Below are 19,938 nucleotides of genomic sequence, written 5' to 3'. Positions count from 1 at the left end.
TACATGGCCCTAAACATTCTGCCAGGATTTCATTAGAATTCACTCCATCAGATTACGTGCAGCTCTGAAAAAAGAAAGAGACTACCGCCACTACGAGTTATATTGTCGGTAACGTCTAGGGTAATTCGTTACCATACAAGTGTGGCGGCGTTACCGACGGCATATCTTAGTAGCCGCAGCCTATGCAGACGGCGCTGTATTTATTAGGGCCCCTTTTTTATCGACACCATCCCAGACCCAGGGGAAGAATTCGGAGTTGCTTATCGCCTTTCACATCACCTTAATACTATGGGCAATTAGTGCTTAGTTCCGCGAATAAGTTTGTCGCCTTCTCATTTCCTTAATTCACGATCCGAATTCTGTTCCGGACGAAGAGTTAGCTGATGCTAATAAAATTACTTTGAGGTTCCCTTTTTTGAACCTTGTCGTAAGAATATTACCCTACTGTGAGGATTGGGCGATCGGCCTAAGCTTAACTCTATTCCTAATGGGTGAATTTTGTCACCGTCTCTCGAATTTATTAGATTCGTAAATCTATGGTTCTACCCGGAGCTGTGCTCTACGGGGCTTAGTATGACTTATTTTAATTACCCAGCCGCCGAGATTAGCTGGTGAAAGGATTGTCGGGGTTGATGACCGGGTCTACTGCAATGCAGGGCCGGTGAGAAGTTGGCAGAATTTTTGGTTAGGGATGTGGGAGCGATAAGGAGGTGGGATGGCGGCTTTGCCAGGCCCACTGGAATTAGATCCTGAAATACAAACCCGTCAGTTTCTAGACGGTCATCCCGGAATCTCTCTCTAAGTCTGAATCAGAGCGCCAATGCTCAGTCATCAGAATCTTTAGGCGAGTCTCGACCTGAACGCGTCACACGTGTTCGTCTCGATGTTTCGAATCGGTGAGGCACAACTTCACGTGTTAACTCTTCGCGAACTATCACTTACCAATGTTGAAAATCGAGAGAGCGCCTGTCCTGCGCTCCGCATTCGCAAGCCGCAGTTCCCCTTCCTGAGGCCCCCCTACTCTTTTCACAATACCGCCGTGCAAGAACGTATCAATCGAACTAGTAAAACCAATGCACTTAATTCCTGAAGGACCTCGCAGAGCCGGTTGCATTCAACGTGCAGGTATTGAAATATAATCCTCCCAACCACCTTCCGCGTTAAGAACTTTATCCACCAAAACGGGTAATGTTCGCGCTGGTAAACAGTTATTCTACTTTAAAACCCGCGGTATGTTCCATTGTAAATTCGTGTTGTTCTTTGGCAAAACCCGCGGTATGTTCCATTGTAAATTCGTGTTGTTCTTTGGCAAAACCCGCGTTGTGTTCTATTAAAAAAAAACCGCATTATGTCAAACTTGCGTTGTTGTACAAGGTCGCGCAATTATAAAACTGCGTTGTATTAAATCCGCATGTTGAGACGAATGTCCCCCAGGCCTCGTAGTGGTGATAGCGAGTGCGCAAGATTGTGCTCACGAGAAGTCGTTTCGGGAGTCGAGCTGGAAGATTAAAATTGTAGGAGATTCATGAATATGAGCCTGGAAAGGGGGCTCGATCGTAGCGCCACTAGCGAAAGATATGTGGAGTTTAAGTCCAAGGAGATTGAATGAGCGCTGTTGCGCAGTTAGCTTAGAAAGTCCCTTGTTGTTACCCGGTGGACGAAAAAGAACCCCCCCTTTCTGTACGTTTTATCTCTTAATAAACATTCTTTTGGTACTTGAAGGATGATTGAACGTGATGGCGTGTTCACCAATCGTACCCATATGGTCAGGTCCTTATCCTGTTCGTAACAGTAATAAAGCAGTTGAAACCACCTCCTTTGTCGAGTAGTTATCTCAGGAACCTGCAACCCAACGGTCGTGAGGCCGCGCCGTGTAGTGCACTTGCGATAATGCGCTTTAAACCCTCACGCGGTAGTCACTGTATGAAACTTGCTCCCTGCCTCACTTTACCATTTCCTTTATTACTCAGCTACTTTTTGTAATGCTAAAATGCCATATTGTCTAAAACCTTCTCACATGTTGGCCCTAGATGTTGTTGAAAACTATAGAGAAATCGGTTTAGTAATTTCCGAGATCATTGCGTACAGAATCGGACAGTGTACATATTAGGATAATAAGTTCTCAAGCGGTACTTTTAGAAATATTGGCTTTATTTAACAATTAGTAATTATGTAAACGATAAATGAGATAGGTTTTCATCATTTTCCATGTTAAAAATCAGAACCATCAGTTACCGTGTAAAAACCTAATCGATAGTTTACTTTTTTTCCATTTACCAGAATTTTGAAGTCAGATATCACACACTCAACTGAAAACTACAACTTTGAAGTGATGTAAAAGCATTGATGCTGACATAAAATCTATATGCTTTTGTTATTTACTGGGTATGCCAGCATATTTTTATAATTTCAATAAAACGGTTTAGTCGTTTTTGAGTGGTAACTAGTATATTTTTTCCAACCTCCGTTAAAAACGGTTGCTTTACGCTTATTTAGCAAGTGTCAACGCGTTTTCGAAGGGGGTTGGGTAAAAATTATTAAACACGGATCAATAGAGTGAAGGTACGCAAGGTATTGTCTCGGTGAGAGAAAATATGACGCTTTTTTTGACGGAGATAAACCGCTCCTGAAACTTCTATATAATCATAATATATAATTGATATAGTCTAATTATAATCACAACTGGGCCATTGATAGCTAATCATTGTATATGCTTAATCGACATAATTCGTCCAGAGATTCTCTTAACTTTTACTAGTTTCACAATTTCTACATTCCTTAGAGTGAAAAATAAAAGTCTAAATCTCTAGACACTTTCTCGTGGATTCTAAGTAGGTTCCGCGCCATCTATCTGTTACTTTACATTCCCCGACTGAATAATGTATTTGCGTCACGAAATGTAATTCTAAATGAACGTAAATAACTCGATTGTTCTGAATGTATGTAGTATGGGGGCTACTTTTGCATTTACACAATAAAATGAAATAGACTGAAAAAGACATTACCAACATTCATAATGCTCGTGCTGTTTGAGTCGTGCTCATTGATGTTTATGAACAAAATAGTACAACGGCAATAAGTTATTAATCATCTTTAATACTCATAATTGTTAAATATTAGTGCTTGAGCATTATTTGAAATAATATTCAAAGCATTTCACATAAAAAATACATAAATAACAAATTATATTACTTATTTTTGAAATGTTTTGAAATGCCTCTATAAGAATGTTTTAAGCAATTAGTATTTCTTAGCGGTGTTCATAACTGAAGGGGTTTCAAAAGGATATTTGAGAACATCATTTCTGAAATAATTACGTTGAATAGATAATTTAACTACAATATTTCGGATAGACGGTTCCTTTAATGTATTCCTAATGAAACAGAAACTTATATTTTGCATTTAGCAACATAAATTGAAAAGTCGTTACGAAACATTTTCATTTCGATTAGCATTTCGCCCAGTATATGGAAAAGAATATAAACATTTCATATAAAACGTTTCAAATTAAAATGAGAAAAACCATTGTAAGTATTTAGGGTTATTGATCTCTAAACCATGAAAATAAAATATTTTCTTTCATGAGCAGCTATTTTGTGAATATTAATTTGTTTAAATTTAACTCAGAATACTGGTCTAATTGCATTTAGTTTCGTGCACTTTGAAGGCCCGGTGATCAGACCAGGAATGAAAATCTGTTATACATTATTCAGTGATTAATGTTACAAAACGAATCTACAATATTCGTCATCTTGATAAACTTTCGTCAAGCCTCGGATTCCTTGAGTATGTTGTGATGGTTTAACAGGAGAATATAAAGAAGAGCCGAAAAACGCTATTCTGTTATTCCGTGTTTCGCTAAACGATAGGATTCAATCGGCGTGATCTTCGGTGCTGACGAGACGTTTTTATAATTGATTCTTCCTCCCCAACTTTACTGTGGATATCGGTTAGTCATCTAATAAATGCCGTTTTGTAGGTTTTTGTTGTGCGTGAGCTGAAAAAAATATAAGAGAAGAGAGTACATATATTTGTAATTTGTGTACTTTTGCTATATTTAGCAAATTCAAAATTATCTACGCAAGGGGGGGAAATTATGTCGGACATTTTTACTTTATAACAAATATATATTTGCAGAATGCATTTTTATAAAAATGACCATTCATATTTTGAAAACCGTAATTAGAATTTACTCAAATGCTCTGGCAACATAGTATTATGGTATAAAGTTGAAAAATAAAATTAATGTCTAAATTTATTTCAATTATAATTTGCCTCATTTTAATTTAATAAATACGAATAATACGAGGCTTCTTAAAACATGATTAATTAATTTAGAAATATTAAGAAATAAAAGGAATACTTTTATACATTTTCATATCAGACCAATTTAATAACTTCTGCTGTATACACTACTGGATATAAGTCCAAGCAAATACAATAAGTCCGTTTAAAAAATTGTACGCTCACTGAAGCGGGCGTAAAGTACGATGTGAACTTGTTTTCAAAAGGAATTGACAAAAAGTATCGGTGTGTCACGAATGAAAGATCATGTTGACTTTCTTTACGCCCTTAATAACACAATCTACTATTTTTCTCGCAATCAAAATTATTTTCGCTCGCGGCCTAAAATCGGCTGCTCTACTCCTGCTTCAAATGCGTAAAAAAAATGCGTTTTCAAAGGGTGTTGAGAAAAAGTATCGTATGTCACGGCCAAAAGATCATAATAACCTTCTTTATGCCCTTGATACACAATATACTATTCTGTGAAAAAAGAAAACATTTCAAGGAACTAGGACTAGATTCATACCCGTTTAAATTAGTACTTTCATTTGTCGAATGGGTACTCTAAAGTATACTATTTTTACTGATCTATTTTATTGACTTTAAAAAAATATGTGCTTTAAGTGAATGGTCTATTCCTGATATATCTACAGGGTTTTCGAAAATTTGTTGAGAATTCTGGGAAGAAACTAATGAATCTTCGTCTTGGTTCATTTTTATATCACCGCATTGTTTTCACGATCACCTTACAAAGCTGGACAAATCAAAGAACAATTTTACCTTCTCGTAAATTTGTTGTCAAGCGATGATGTACAGTGACGAGCATGAATGCCTTCTCTTCCTGCACTTGCGGTACCACGCCCATAACGGAGGCATTCATATCCGCCAGTGTACACAGCACTTTACGTTTCACTTCGCTCGGAACGCAAGCAGCAATATCGGGATCATAATTTACTCGCATAAATCAAACAGTACATTTCAATTTACTATAAGCGATAATGTGTTAACACATTCGCGACCGCTGACGTGAATTCACGGTTTTTTAAGTTCTATTTCTGGTTGTCGCTGACATAAATTCAAGTCATTTTAAATTCTATTCCTGATTGCCGCTGGCGTGAATCATGTCCATAACGATACACGATACAAGTTTGCGGCAACCAGTTTCAGAATTTCATTATTTTCGCCGCTACTTAGTATTTGAAACAGAAAAAATTTGAATGTGTTAATAAAAAGCGAATGTGTTAATAAAAAGATCGCAATAATCAATGCTGCATGCGTTTCATCTGGAGTGGAACACGCAAAGCTGTTCATGTCATTACTTGAGTAACAATTTACTCGCGACAAATGTTCTTTAATTCGTGCAATTTTGCAAAGGGTTATCATGAAAACGGTGAGTTAATTTCAAAGTAGACCAAGATGAAGTATTTATAGTTTTTTTTTTGCTGGGAATCTTGTTTATACCTTACTGGACACGAATTTTCGGACATGAGTTGTATGCACATTACTTAATAAATAACGCATGTGACTCCTACTAGAGACTGAAGTAACAAAAGTGGGACCGATGATTTTCTAAAATGTTTAATATGCATGATATACATTCGTCAAAAAGAGTCAATTGGACTGACAATAAGTGTTTAAGTAGAGTGCATGTGTGAGACACACATCCATTGTTTTGAGCACATAGTTAAGCTTCTCACCTTAGCCGCGCGTTTCACAGGATGCGTGACGGTCTAAGGCCCTTAGACATACCTCACTTTTATGGGAGCTTTTAAATGTCTTTTAGTTAAATATGATCGAACCGCTGCTAGAAAACGCCATACTCATACCTTCTTTTAAGCCCACTTTTAGTTAAAAGACCGCTTTTACGAAATGTGATATGACAACGCTCCGGTTGCCCAGCCCATGCGTTTTTCGTATGCCAAAAGTTTAGTCTGCTGAACTTTGCTGCAAAAATGGAAAGTGACTTTGCAAAATAAAGATCTAACCAAAGCCCAATTTCTTGATGAACCAAGGACGAGATAAATTCGATTTCAAATGTCCCAGGTAATTATGTAATGCACTGTATTCACTTCACGATCTTTTGTTTTGTGAACAATGTCGTTAATGCACTCCATTTTTCATGTACACTTTTGACAACTAAAAGCGGTATAAGAATCCCCCTATCCACTTTTAGGGAATCAACGCTCACTGAAAGAGCTCAAAAAGAAGCTTAAAAGAGCGTATATAAGTAGGTATTGCACCTAAAATACGTCTTTTTTATACCTTGTTTTAGAAATTTTCTACAAAAGTGATTTAAAAGCAAGACAAAAGAAGGGTCGTGTTTAACAGTGCTCTAGAATACGTCTTTTATCGCTTAAAAGTGAAATATGAATAAGGGTTTAAACCTTTAATCCAATTAATTCCATTCCAAAAACATACCATTCAGGTTTTGACTTTTGATACATTTTATTTGCACTTTTACTAATTCATTTTTCGTTAGGAATCATGCCAGCTTTTTACTAGGCGTCCATTCTAGGACACCGTGTATTTACATATTATCCACATCGTATATCCTTACAGGAACACGTTAATTCGGTTAAGGGGGAATGGTACGTTTTAAAAAAGCCCGAGTTGAACGTGCTGGCACATAACAGCAAGAAGGGGCAACACTTGTGACGTAAACGCCATGGCTGTACCGCTTTGGAAATCACAACACCGTGACTTTTAATGTCAAGCAGCTCTATCCCAATAACGTCAAGTGTAAGTCACAGAGTGCCGGGCTTAGATAAAAATGTCATACTCCGCGTAAAGAAATAAAGACCTCGTTAATAAGTAATTCATTAGAAATCAAATATCTATTGTACTACAAAACAAAAGAACTCTTCATTTATATGTTTTGTGCGTTTTCACGATGCGTGAATGCATTGCATCGAATGGAAAATTCGACAACGGCTCCGATAAGTACGGTCATATAGTTGGCTGTTTCTGCAAGTCGTCCACTGCCCATCTTTTACAGGGCATGACGTCACGACGTACAACTACCCCAGTGGCGGAAATTCGCTCAAGTTTTATGCGAGGAAAATGTTCTCGCTAACAGCTTCGCATGTTCGCACCCAAAAATGTCGAGTTCGGCTATTCAATGACGAATCCCAGTGATATGGGGTGAGGTTGACGAGCGTACAACTTTTCCTGCATGGCCCTTTTTGATTTTCATTAATGGTTCCGTGTCACAGGGCCATAAGCGTTGAACGAGCAACGACACAGGCCATGTTGGACTGCCATGACAGATTCGTGGACTGCCAGTACGGATTTTTACTCATCATTTATTTTTTCTCACAAATATTTGAAAAAATCTGACTCCGCAGGAAAAGTAATATTATCAGAAGACTGATTTCATCAATTCAAATTATTCGAAGTACATCCTGTACAGACATTTTTGAGTGCAAATTTTTCCCGTTCCAGTTTTCGTAAGTGTGAAAACGCACACAGAGAAAATATTATACCATTCCCCCTTAAGGTGAAATGAAAGAGGCTTCTGAAGAGTTAAAATATTTCTAAAACTTTTCTTTGAATTGGATGGTTTTCACCGAATTATTTGAAGATTCAATGCGTGACTATGGCAGTTCTAATGAAGATCCTGAAATTCATGAAATTTCGTTTTTCAACAAAAATTTGTATTTATCTCATACACGGACCACGATGGCGTCGTAAACAAATATTTTTATTTTATGCCTTTTGAAAGCTTAGGATCGAAAATGAAGACTTTCAGGGAGTAGGCGTAACAATTGAGAACATTATAGTAATCAAACATTACAAACGTACGTGGGAAATATAAAGAAAAGTTTTATAAATGTGTAAGCATCGTCCTGTTAGGGGAAAAATTTAGTTCCCGCTAAATGTGACTGGTGGCGCCGTTGGTCAATTAGAGTATTCAAAATTACGAATCCAAGGGATTTTTTTGAGCTTTACCTCGATTTCTGTATAATCATTCTATTGAAATGACATATGAAGAGCTTTATTTGGTATAATTTTCAACGTAGAGTGTAACTAACGTCAACACAAATACAACTAATTTATGTAATCACTTGAGTGTCCAAAATAGCGTTATAGTTGAAATCTATTTTATCAGTATCGATTAAATTTCTTGGCGCCTTTCATATCCCCTCACAGCAAAGAAATAAAATCTCATTCCAAATGTAGAAAATTACTAATAATAAATTGAAATTTGTATGTTTTTCATGAAATACACAATTATTTATAGAATATAATAATGAATGCCGTGAGAGTATGGAAACAATTTCATCGCTTTTGTGTACACTTTATGTACAAGCTAAGGCATAATCAAACAATTACCAGAACACATGCTTCCTTACTCTCGACCTTTGTCACTGAAAAGAAATTCACTGAGATTAAAGACTCACTGATCGAAGAAAAGTTCTCGTACTGCTCTCTAACAAACAACAGATACTACCGTATTGATACTTACTGTCGGAGGGAGTGGTAGCGAGTAACACGATCTGCAGACCTGAGAATCATACTCATTCCTGGTTGAGAAGACTGGATTGTATGAGTTGCAGTAGAAACGTTGACCCGCGTCTCGGGCACACAACTGGCTCGTACACTCGACCTAGTGACTGGTTTTGAAGCGGAAGTAGGTATAACGGTACTCTTGCTGCTACCACCACTTCTGCAATTGTTGTTGTCACTGCTGTGCTGATTATTATTGGTATTGTTGTAGATCTGGCCCACTTGTTTAGAATTAACACGGCGACACGGCGTCTCGCAGCTGCTATTTGCCAAACGATTGTTTCTACAATTGACAAGGCGATAGAAGAGAGCTCCGTGTTCGGTTAGTAGTTTACATAAGGACAGAAGGTATACATGGTATGAAGAACATGATCCGAAGGAAGTACAAGGTACTTACTACAAAGATTCTCCAAAATCTTAGATTGCACATAGCCATTTAGCAAGCAAAGCAACTTTTCTTAGGAATGGAAAAGTAAGAAAAGCCAAAAAAGTAATAAAGGAAGGTTCAAACCTTTTGATGATCGTAGTCGTGGTTGAACGAGCCAATAATCGCTTTGTTGTGTCTTTCTCTTTTGTCCCAACCAGGGCGGTAATGCCGCCTTTCTGACATCTAGATTGTAGTAAAGGTCCCAAGTATGGACTAAAAGTGCCAATCGGGAATGTTAATTAATGTTCTGCTCTATCGAAAAAAAGATTAGTGCTTGTTGTAAGATTATTAAAGTATTCATGAATAATTATTGTATGGTTAATTAGATTGAAATTACAGTTAAAATATTTAGGTATTCTGTTGGGAGTATTTCGACATTTATGCGCATAAGGGCCACAACAGGGCCACGCTGTCGTGTGCCGTGGCTCTGAATGTTACAAATTTTTACAACGAATACTCAGATATGACATACATTTCTTAATACGACTAGAATATTACAAAAAAATACAGAACCAAAGTCAAGTCGCCGATGTTTCTTTCAAACAATATCAAGCTGTAAATGCAGCCTGTTTACTATTAGAGACTTAATATCTCTGTTACAAGGTCAAGTAAAATAACTTTGTACTGTTATTGTAGTGGGAATCGAAAGCCTGCATTTTATTGCAGCACATAAAGATTTATTTTAACACGAAGAATATGAAATTCAGAGCACTGAACACAACAAAAAAGTAGATTAATTATCACGCTAATTATTTAGCGTCATAACTAAATCCTGTGAGACTGTTTTTTTTTTCAAGTAATTATTTAGAAATGATAATTGAAGATTACTTTAATTTTTTTTAACCTTCAGTCTTCTTATCTTCCCCTATAATGGAATTCGATATTCCTTTTAGCAATTAAGATTTCATGTTTCCTTAAAATGAAAAATAGCATTAAAATGCAATTAAAATTGCAGAAGAAAATAATTTCTATACAAAACAATAGAAGTTACATCCATTATAATGTACAGAATAAATAGATATTTTGACTTAGATATGTCTAGATACGAAATATGTAAAAGTTCCTTCTGCAATAAAATGTGATATTAAAAAATGTTTAATCGAGATGTAACATTTCAACCCGACCAATCGATCGTATATATTTTTGGAAATAGAATTCATAGTTAATTAACCACGGACACTTACTGCACAGCTGATGGTACCGCTGATCCATTAATGGACGCGGGATTAGACGGAAGACATCTTTTCGCTTTGATCTGATTCAGCTTGTCTCCTTGAGTTAAAATGTTGAATTTGGATAGACAAACTGCTCCCGTAGTAGCAGATGGAGTAGTATCATCCAATCTAATGCCATCCACTCGGTGCATAATTCTTGATACGTTGTCTTGCACCCACATGGTGTCCCTTGATCCTGCCACAGAAGCGCCGACACTAGCTGGTTTGTTAGCAATCGAATAAATCCCATACTCGTGAACCGGATTACCATTTTCCGGTTTTAGTGGTTCTTTTAGTAGCGTGTGAAGATACGATTCTTTGCTAAAACACGTGATTAAACCTGTATATTATAGAAAACTATCACTAACATTGTTGCAACTAGAGTCCTTACTCATATCTCACTTTCAGCGTTCAAAGGCGTATTTTAGAGCACTGTTAAAAGTAATCTTACTCGTGTGTCGCTTTTAAACCACTTTTATAGAAAATCCTTAAAAAAAGCTATAAAAGACGTATTTAACAGCACCTATTCATACCCCCTTTTAAACTTCTTTTGGAGCGTTTTTAGGATAACAGTGAGCGACGATTTCTTAGAAGTAGATAGGGAGACTTTTATACCGCTTTTAGCTGTCTAAATCATACATCAAATTTTAACAACTTTTAGTGAAACTCGTTTTATATTTTTGCGGCAAAGTTCCGCAGACTCTAAACTTTTGGGATACGAAAAATGTATACGCTGGGCAAGCGAAACACATGTGCGTAACGCAGTCGTCACATTCTTCCGACGTTGTCATATCATATTTCGTAAAAGCAGTCTTTTAACTAAAAGTGCTACGGTATGAATAGCGTGTTTTTTAGCAGCGTTTCGAGCATATTTAACAAAAAGAAACTTAAAAGCGCTCATAAAAATGGGGTATGAGTAAGGATCTACAAATATACGATAAAGGCTATATACCGTATAGACTATTAGAAAAAGTTGTGGAAATGTGCCATTAATATTAAAATTACGAAGTCAGTCAAATGACCCGTTCAAAAATTTTACTTTAAAGACATTTCTTAAATTGTATAACTTTTCCTCAAGTGATTTCACCGTTTTTCATATTATATATAAATTCAGTTTTGCATTATCTACCTCTTTTCCATCACGATTTGTTCCGAGATACACCATAACTATTTCTACCAATTATTCACCCGTTTGAATAATCAACTCTAAAGTCTTGATTTTAATACAAATTTGGGTACTTCCCAAATTGTTTCATTCCATACACAGATGTCAACACACAGAAGACAAGTTTGAACATTCCCACTTCATTTGTTTGTAATGGTTAAATATTGTCCTAATATGAACGATATTCATCGCATGTACATATTGCATTAAATTGATGCAAATCTTTGCACCTAATATTACGCAGTAAACTCAATTGAAAATATAAATGTTGAATTAAAAAAAAATATAATTGCTTTAGTCAGTTAAAAATTATTTCATTCATTACTACGCTTACTAAATTGTCTATTATTTGACTTCAATTGACAAAAATAAAGCTTTAAATTACAAACCGGATATTTAATCGATTTCGATAGAAATGTTTTTATATGTAAATTTTCAGTAGTTTTAGTGTTAAGTACGACGAGAAGTATTAAGTACACTACGGCCGGCCAAAAAGTGAATGATATTTACGCCACTTGCGTAAAATATACGAAGTTTAATCGATACTGATGATTCCTACAAATGACAAAACTAATAACGTTGTTTTACCCAATTTTACCAACATGCATTTTACTGTTTTTTACCGCCCAACGAGCGCGGAATTTAAACACAATTGGCACGCGTCCGTGCTCGAATATTTAACAAATGTACAAATAAACGTTCACGTCCCTGGATTAAATAAAATTTTATAAAATTGCAGTTCTTAACACAGATAATGCATTTTTTAAATAATTTCAAATTTAATTTTTTGCTGTTATATTCGATTAATTTGTATACCCTATTTATTTTTAATTTAGTATTGTTATATCATAAAACATACGAAATACAAAAACATATATATTGAGTCGAAGATAATAGATTATCCAAAAATTGATCGACTTTTCCCCGGAACCTAGTGTCTTACAGTAGTGGTCTGTGCGTCTTACATGTTAGATTATATCATTTTCGACAGACAAAACATTTGATAATATCATACGGCGTACGCTATATTTTGAATAGCTCATTTTTTTTGGAAACGCATTGTAGGAGATTCTAATTATTTGAATAAACATCTGCAAGTCTGCATTGGACATTATATTTCATCAAAATTTATTCGAACCAAAGACTTAAACATCTGATACGACCCTCTTTGTTAAACGACTCTCGATCGCGCTTGAACTGGAAATGTCAGGTTACGAGAAAATCAAATTCCAACGATTAATGCTTTATGCCGAAGTGACAACTACAGATCGTGTCGGCAATGTTTCTATACATCGGTTTGGGATTTGTCCTTGAATGTGTATGCGTGTTTGCTTGTGTCTCAATTGTGCTCTATCCTTCTCATTCTTTGCCTCGTCCTCTCAGCTGACTCTAGAGCGAGATTTTGAGCTACGAGAGGAAACCAGATCCTAGCGATCGATATAGTTCTACGCAACTTAGCAACTATGGATTATATAGAACTGGCAACATCGCCTTGTATCGATTTGGGCTTCGAGAAACTAAAGTTAAGTTGAAGTGAAACCCCCTTCAAATCAGTCGATTCGAATACAATACTTTTTTTTAAGGGTATTATACCAAACTGTCCGAAACTTTGACACATCACTCCTGATCATCTATGAATTGTCCTGACACGTTCAAAATTTGGATTTTTTTAAAAATCTTTTTAACTTAACCCAGACTAGAACCAAAATGGCGTCGAGGTCTCATATTTCGATCAATATACAATTATCGAAGACTCTGATATGAAAAACGAAAGGGTCGGGACAATTTTACGACAATTTAGAACACTCTGGTAATCGATAAACTCGCATTTGAACGCGATAAAGGCAAAAAAAGTGTTGTATGCACCTCTATACCAAAACGATGGGAATACGAGGTCTCGGAGTGAAAATTTAATTGACCGGGAAATCACAGATGGCGCAGGGGGTCCCTCTGCAGTCAATTAGGGCCCCAGAAAGCATGAATTCAGAGGATTTCTGAAGTTTTACTTCGTTTCTTGATATTTATTGTACGAAAACGACAGGTGGAGTATGTCATTTGGTACAATACCCAATATGATTCGACACAGCTGTCAATATAAAAACCAATGGCGGCAACGTAGGCATTTAGAAAAATCTTCTTTATCGACGTCGATCAAGTTCCTCGACGTGTTTCACTTCACCTTAATTTTGTAATTATAACGGCATTATTTTTTTAATTCCTGAATGCATTTAAAACAGAATTTAATTGAGAATATTTTTACATTAAAGTATGGATTTATATTCCTTTTTCCGTTATCATTTGTGTAATATTTAAATAAGTGATTGATAACCATGCTGTGACGCCTAGTTTGTTATCTGGACTTAGATGCTTGAAGCTCAAGGCGTGAAAAATGACAGCTGGAACAGTGAAAAATTTCCCTCCACTATTCTTTCATGTTATTTATTTCTTCGTCGAGTTACTAGTGCTAAATCAATCAGTAGATGTGCAAAATGTGTCAGCCGGTCCGTGTTTATGATGATATTGTGTTTATTAGTGTATTGTTGCCTCAGAATTGCGAGCTTGTCACTGGCCCTACCAGACTAATTTTTGGATCGTGGTATCTCCTTTCCTAGTGCATGATCCGTTAAAAACTAATCGGCTGACACTTCTCGTGAGTATCTAGATACCTCCAGGTCTAGTCTTTGCAGATCAATGTAATTCATTTCGCAGAATAATGGTTGGAAATTTTTCGTGCTTTCCTCGCCTCTAACGTCACCAATTTAAAACGGCTGATTCGCCTTTACTGGACCCTTAAGGGGGAATGGTGCGAATCAAAAAAGCCGAGTTGAGCGTGCTGACACGTAATAACAAGCAATGGCAACACTTGTGACGTAAGAAGCGCCGCTGCTATGCCTTGCCGTGAAAGTTACGGCACCGCGATTTTGATGTCAAGCAGCCCTATTCGAGTAACGACGAGCGTTAGGGTCATCGGGCGCAGGGCCTCATAAAAATGTCATACATCACCTAAAGAAATAAAAATTTTATTACTAAAAAATTCATTACAAAACAAATATCTATTGTACTACACAACAAAGGAACTCTTCATTTATAAGTTTTGTGCATTTTCACGATGCATGAATGCATTGCATTTAATGGAATATTCTACAAGGGTCCCCGATAAGTACGGTCTTGTAGCTGACTGTTTCTGCAAGTCGTCCACTGCGCATTTTCTACAGCACATGACATCGCGACGGACAACTAGCGCTCATGGCGGAAATTCGCTCAAGTTTTAGGCGAGGGAAATGTCCTCCTTGACAGCTTCGCATGTTCGCACGAAAAAATGTCGAGTTCGGCTATTAAACGGCAGTTCCTAGTGATATGGCATAAAGTTGACAAATGTACAACTTTCCTTGCGCGGCCCTTCTTTTTTAGTTTCATTAGTGGTTCTGTTAACAGGGCTGTAAGCGTTGAACGAGTAACGACACAGGCCATGTTCGACAACCATGATAGTTTCGTGGACTGCCAGTACGGATTTTTACTCGTCATTTATATTTTTTCCTATAAATAATTGAAAAATCTGGTTCCGCAGGAAAAATTATATTTTCAGAAGGTTGTAATTTCATCTATTCGAGTTACGCATAATACATCCTGTACAAACATTTTTGGGTGCGAAGTTTCCCTGCTTTCAGCTCTCGTAGGTGTGAAAATGCACAGAGAAAATGATGTACTATTCCCCCTTAAGAGTTCAATAAAAGCATGTCTTCACACCGAATTGTGACGTCAGAGGTAGCGAAATAGCGTAAAATTTACTGCCGATATTCAGTTACATTTTCCACGTATTCGTCGAAGTGTAAGTGTCGTATGTGTCAGACGGTCCATATTATCGTTGACAGTGTGTTCATTATTGAACTATCACCTTGGAATCGTAAGTTTGTGAACCGATCTTTGGAGAGTGATATTTCATTTCGTAGTGCATGATTCGTCATAAATTGACTGGCTGACACAATTTATGACTACCTAGTTTCTTCGGGTCATGGATTTCGTCGGCAATTGTCATTCGATTTGCAGAATACCGGCTGAAAATTTTGAACGATTTTCGTTTCTGACGGTACAATTCAAAATGGTCCGACTTGACTTAATCAGACCCTTAAAAATATAAACATAGATTTTTTAGAAAATTAAAAGCTCTGGGCATTTCAGAATTTGTATCATAAAGACATTTTATAGCCATTGTCGCACCGATAATTAACAATATAAGCAATTATCATTCTATTTCATTTTTAATTATCATGAATAAGTTCTCTGGTTGCAATGTAAAAAAAAAATTGGATTAGTGTGTAATGTGAATTTTCGAAATTTGATAAAAGTCGACTACGCCCTAATCGACTTTGAAATGTTTACACTTCTGCCTCTTTCATACAGTAACTCTTGTAAATTAACAAGTGCCCACTGCCTCTCTTGCGATCAACAATGATATATCAAAAATAAGCTGGTGAATGCGATTTAGTGCAGCTATATGGGTAGGTAAAAAGCGTTAGTGTACATACGAACATTACGACCAAGAGTTTCATCTTAAAGGAGTACCCACTCTTCTAGCCATTGTTGTTGATGCCCAATCACAGACCCTGGTCTACAGATTCGGATCCAGGCGATAGTTTCATGTGCGGTCAAATGATAGTGTTTCATTATGTAGCAACCAATTAATGTTCCTGTTCTCCCAAGACCTGCTTTACAGTGAACTGCTACAGCACCGCTTGCATTTTCCGCGATCTTTAAGAACTGTCGTTCGATAAAACCAGGCGGTACGGACCCGTCCACAAAAAATAATTCTTTATGTTCGAATCCAGCTTCCATAAATCTAGAGGCGTCATAGATCTGTTTATTTAACCTTACTATAGTTGACACGTTATTTTGACGGAAGTACGCAAAGTAGGATTCTGGAGCATGTAGAGGATAACCTGAAGAAGGAAAAACTGTTAGAACCGTCGTAGAATAAAATGCTGAAATTAAGACTACTTCACATTTACACAGAGCCAACAAAAAAGAAATTATTGACAGAAGTGAAAAAAAATGAATTAATAATTGATACAAAAAAGTAAAGGTGATAAGACAGCCTAGAGAAATAAAAAATTGAAATTCAATGAAAACTTCGTGTAATTATACTTGAAACATCTAAAATAAAATCTATAGTGTAAGAGTGGAAAAAAAAGTACGATTTTTATTAATTTAAAACAAGAAAAAGGGAGTATTACAAAGTTTTCCTTTAAATCCACTAATACGATTTATGGTATACTGAATGAAAATTTATGACATACCGTTTTCAACCTTAGTTTCTGCGTGAGGGCCACAAAATGCTATGAATTTTCCAGGTAAAATCCAATTTAAGTCACCATTTTCAACTTTTTCAAAGTGCTCATATTCTTGAAGATTAAAATCACGAAAGTTAAAAAAACCCAGTTGGTAGCACTTCTGCACCGCGCTTAGACATTCGCTTAATGATATCTGATAGCATGGTGTGCGCAATGATGCATCTCGAAACATGGCAAATGGTGGACTGTTTGGGCTATTAGTTAAAATTTCATAGGCTTCTTCTGCACTGTACTTACAGTATAAAATCTACAATACATATTATAGGTAATTATGTCAAATATAACCATTGTAAATCGTTAAACATTTTAAAAATAAAATCATTGAAACTAATTTTTTAGTTAAGGTTGAATGGTGCCGTATACTAAACTCTAAAGTTTTAATATGTAATTTATATTCATCTACAAGGAAGAAAAAAAATCTTACCGCATAACTTGCTATAAGAAATGCAGCATTTGCCCTTTTTTGTGGATCCATAGTTGTGTAATGCACAATCTTTTTTTTGCCGAGCGCTTCAGACATCAGTTTTTTATTAATTTTTTGACAATAACGATAGAGCATAGCCAAATTGAGTGGACCAAAGTCAGCATAAAAGTTTCCATATACAAGCTCATCATCAATGCTAAAGTAATGAGTGTTCGGTGTACATCTGGGCTTAACAGTAGTGCGCAACGTCACAAAATATAATTTATCTGCAATACATGTACAACTGTAATTGAATATCCTACATGAAATAAACAAAAAAAAAACTATAAGATACCTGTTATAAATTCTGCAGCACAAACTAGCACCTCGTTGGCATCTTCCATCGTACCGTATGGTGAAGACTTATTTTAATTAGAAGCACGTACAACTAGCACTGAAACAGTTAAAACTATTATAAATTTCATAGACGCTCAATTATTGTCAAGGTTATGACTAATTATTAGGATGAAAACAATTATTCACTCATATCTATAATTCTTGAAGATGGATAGATACTTAAATAAAAGATTTACAGGTAGATAGAAGAATGTGTGGTTAAACCCAGACAATAATTCAAATCACTGAAAACAGACTGCAGCACTGCAGAAATGTTCGATTATATGATTGCATTATTTCTCAGTTCTCCTTGTGACTGCTTCATTGATATGCATAATTATCACAATCAAAACGAACAGGTGCATCTGGCACTAAAATAGTTTACAATATTATTGATTAAATGATTAAAACAACTTAAATTTTATCCACAATTAAAAAGTGATAAATTATTGTAAAATAATCATATATCAAAATCAGTTCCTTCATAGTTACACAATCAGCAAATACTTGAAATGAAATACTCACCTGTCAGAGAATTATAAAATTAGTTTAGGAATTTACTACATGTAGTAACACAAAGTGAAATCATAAAATTACACAGAAGTATCAAGAAATATTTGGGCATAATTGCATTTCATTTTAACACATTACGTATGGGTCACAAGATATCTCGTATGTAGCAAACGAAACCTTATATTAAAAAGTGTGCGGGTCCTGGAAGCGTGTTAAGCGAACAGAATGCTGTACGCAATGTGTTAAAAGGAATGTTATTCTTCTGTTGAGCGTATCAACTTAATTAAGATATGCAACTGACACTGAAAAACTATAGAATTATGAAGATATTAGTAACTGAATGATAATTAGACACTAAGCGTTAAGATATCAGTTCTTACTGGTGACATATAAGGAATTTTCCATAATTCAATACTGACCTACACATAAGAGTAATAAATTCAAAAGTGAAGAAAGGTTAGATGTGCCAACAAAAACTTAAAATCATAGGAATTAATAGGAGCACCTTAAAATGTTTGGATAGTTCACATTTACGTTAAACCGTAAAAAATCTTATTTTGAATGGTTACTTGCACTGAAACATTATAGAATTAGAAGACGATTAATAACAGCAGAATTTCATTAACAATCAAGGTGACGGCCACTCATCATGCAATAAGCTAGTCATTGACTCCTACGCATGAAATGAAGTCCTCAATAGTGTATACTCACCTGTGCAGGAGTTACGAAACCTGTAGAACAAACTATCGCGTGTACTGGCAGGAACTCTAAATCATGAGGACACTGTCAATGGATCACTTCACATTATAACTCATGAATTGCCGTCTTCTTACCCGTTGCGAATCGATTCCATATCATGGTGTTTTTCTAAAAATAAATAATCACGTTAACGATCGAGTACTTATCGATGTTAGTCGATCGAAAAAGTTGTTTTTGGTTCCGCTGCCATTTTGGACATAGTCCTTCGCGATCCCCGTCTACCGACTCTTTTAACTGCGTAATCCGTCCCACTTCAGTTTAGCAACATCTTTCCTTTTATCCATGTAACACATTGTTCCATTTTTGCACTGTCGAATTTTCGATCGGCTGCGAACTTAATGAACGTTTCACTACCATACAGTCAATCTTCGCTGTCAAAGTTAAGGGGGTAATATTTGAACCACATTGCTAATAAACACTTTTGAACTGGTTAACGGATATTTCCAAATAATTTTGTAATAGTTAAGGATCGTTCAAATCACGGTCATCAAAGACGGGTGTCTCTAGTTTACTTCAACCGACAATCCGTTTATGATTCGCGCACGCGATCGTGACGTCGCAACATGGCTGTTGAAACGCTAACCACATCTCGGTCTAATCGAAATCCAAGTTTTATGGAGTTCGGACCTAGCAAAACCCGTTTTCACGATTCCTGTTAACAAAAGTTTAATTGGTTTACATGCAGTTTAAACTAGCTGTAAATCAATTAAACACCGGTTAACTACACTGGCATTCGTCGATGGTTTCCTCCTTATATAGCTACTAGACCTCGCATTGGACCTCCCACTCCCAGTTTTTCTGTAAGCAGAATAGTTGTGTAACTGTGTGGGTGAGCGTCAGTACACGTGACCTCCCAAGCCCGCGTATTTTAACCTCAGTGACAAAGTTATACTATATTTTCAAAAGAATGTGAAAATAGGAAA

At 36.2% G+C, this 19,938-nt stretch overlaps 1 protein-coding gene across 12 annotated transcripts; it reads right to left on the bottom strand.

Annotated features, from left to right (window-relative positions):
• Positions 1–2,130: 2,130 nt before the first annotated feature.
• Positions 2,131–19,721, bottom strand: LOC105702501 (dual specificity protein phosphatase CDC14A). Of its 12 annotated transcripts, none has more exons than XM_023432881.1 (10): positions 17,941–18,114; positions 17,703–17,801; positions 17,369–17,634; positions 16,891–17,191; positions 16,164–16,533; positions 10,402–10,752; positions 9,302–9,430; positions 8,750–9,073; positions 8,617–8,651; positions 2,131–3,997 (listed from the first exon to the last, which is right to left on the bottom strand). In XM_023432881.1, exons 2-9 carry the CDS (start codon positions 17,749–17,751, stop codon positions 8,633–8,635), a joined length of 1,809 nt encoding a protein of 602 aa, XP_023288649.1. In that variant the 5' UTR covers positions 17,752–17,801; positions 17,941–18,114; the 3' UTR covers positions 2,131–3,997; positions 8,617–8,632. The 12 variants fall into 12 exon arrangements, with proteins under 12 accessions (XP_023288649.1, XP_023288648.1, XP_023288650.1 ...); XM_023432875.1 differs by lacking the exon at positions 8,617–8,651 and adding an exon at positions 18,676–19,721 and having other exon boundaries at positions 3,955–3,997; XM_012430117.2 differs by lacking the exon at positions 8,617–8,651 and adding an exon at positions 18,968–19,721 and having other exon boundaries at positions 3,955–3,997.
• Between the last annotated feature and the right edge of the window lie 217 nt (positions 19,722–19,938).

The sequence above is a fragment of the Orussus abietinus genome, unplaced genomic scaffold (genome assembly GCF_000612105.2).
Source record: "Orussus abietinus isolate OABI.00-Male unplaced genomic scaffold, Oabi_2.0 scaffold474, whole genome shotgun sequence".
In the NCBI taxonomy this organism is placed as follows: Eukaryota; Metazoa; Arthropoda; class Insecta; order Hymenoptera; family Orussidae; genus Orussus; species Orussus abietinus.
This window is presented reverse-complemented; position numbering and strand designations above follow the sequence as displayed.

Excerpts from the sequence above, each read along its gene's own strand:
- LOC105702501 (XM_023432875.1), bottom strand. The coding sequence starts at position 17,751 with ATGGAAGATGCCAACGAGGTGCTAGTTTGTGCTGCAGAATTTATAACA. Across the intron at positions 9,431-10,401 it reads GCGGTACCATCAGCTGTGCA|TCCATACTTGGGACCTTTAC; the intron begins GTAAGTGTCCGT and ends TGGCACTTTTAG. Across the intron at positions 3,998-8,749 it reads CGCTACCACTCCCTCCGACA|CTCACGCACAACAAAAACCT; the intron begins GTAAGTATCAAT and ends TATTTTTTTCAG.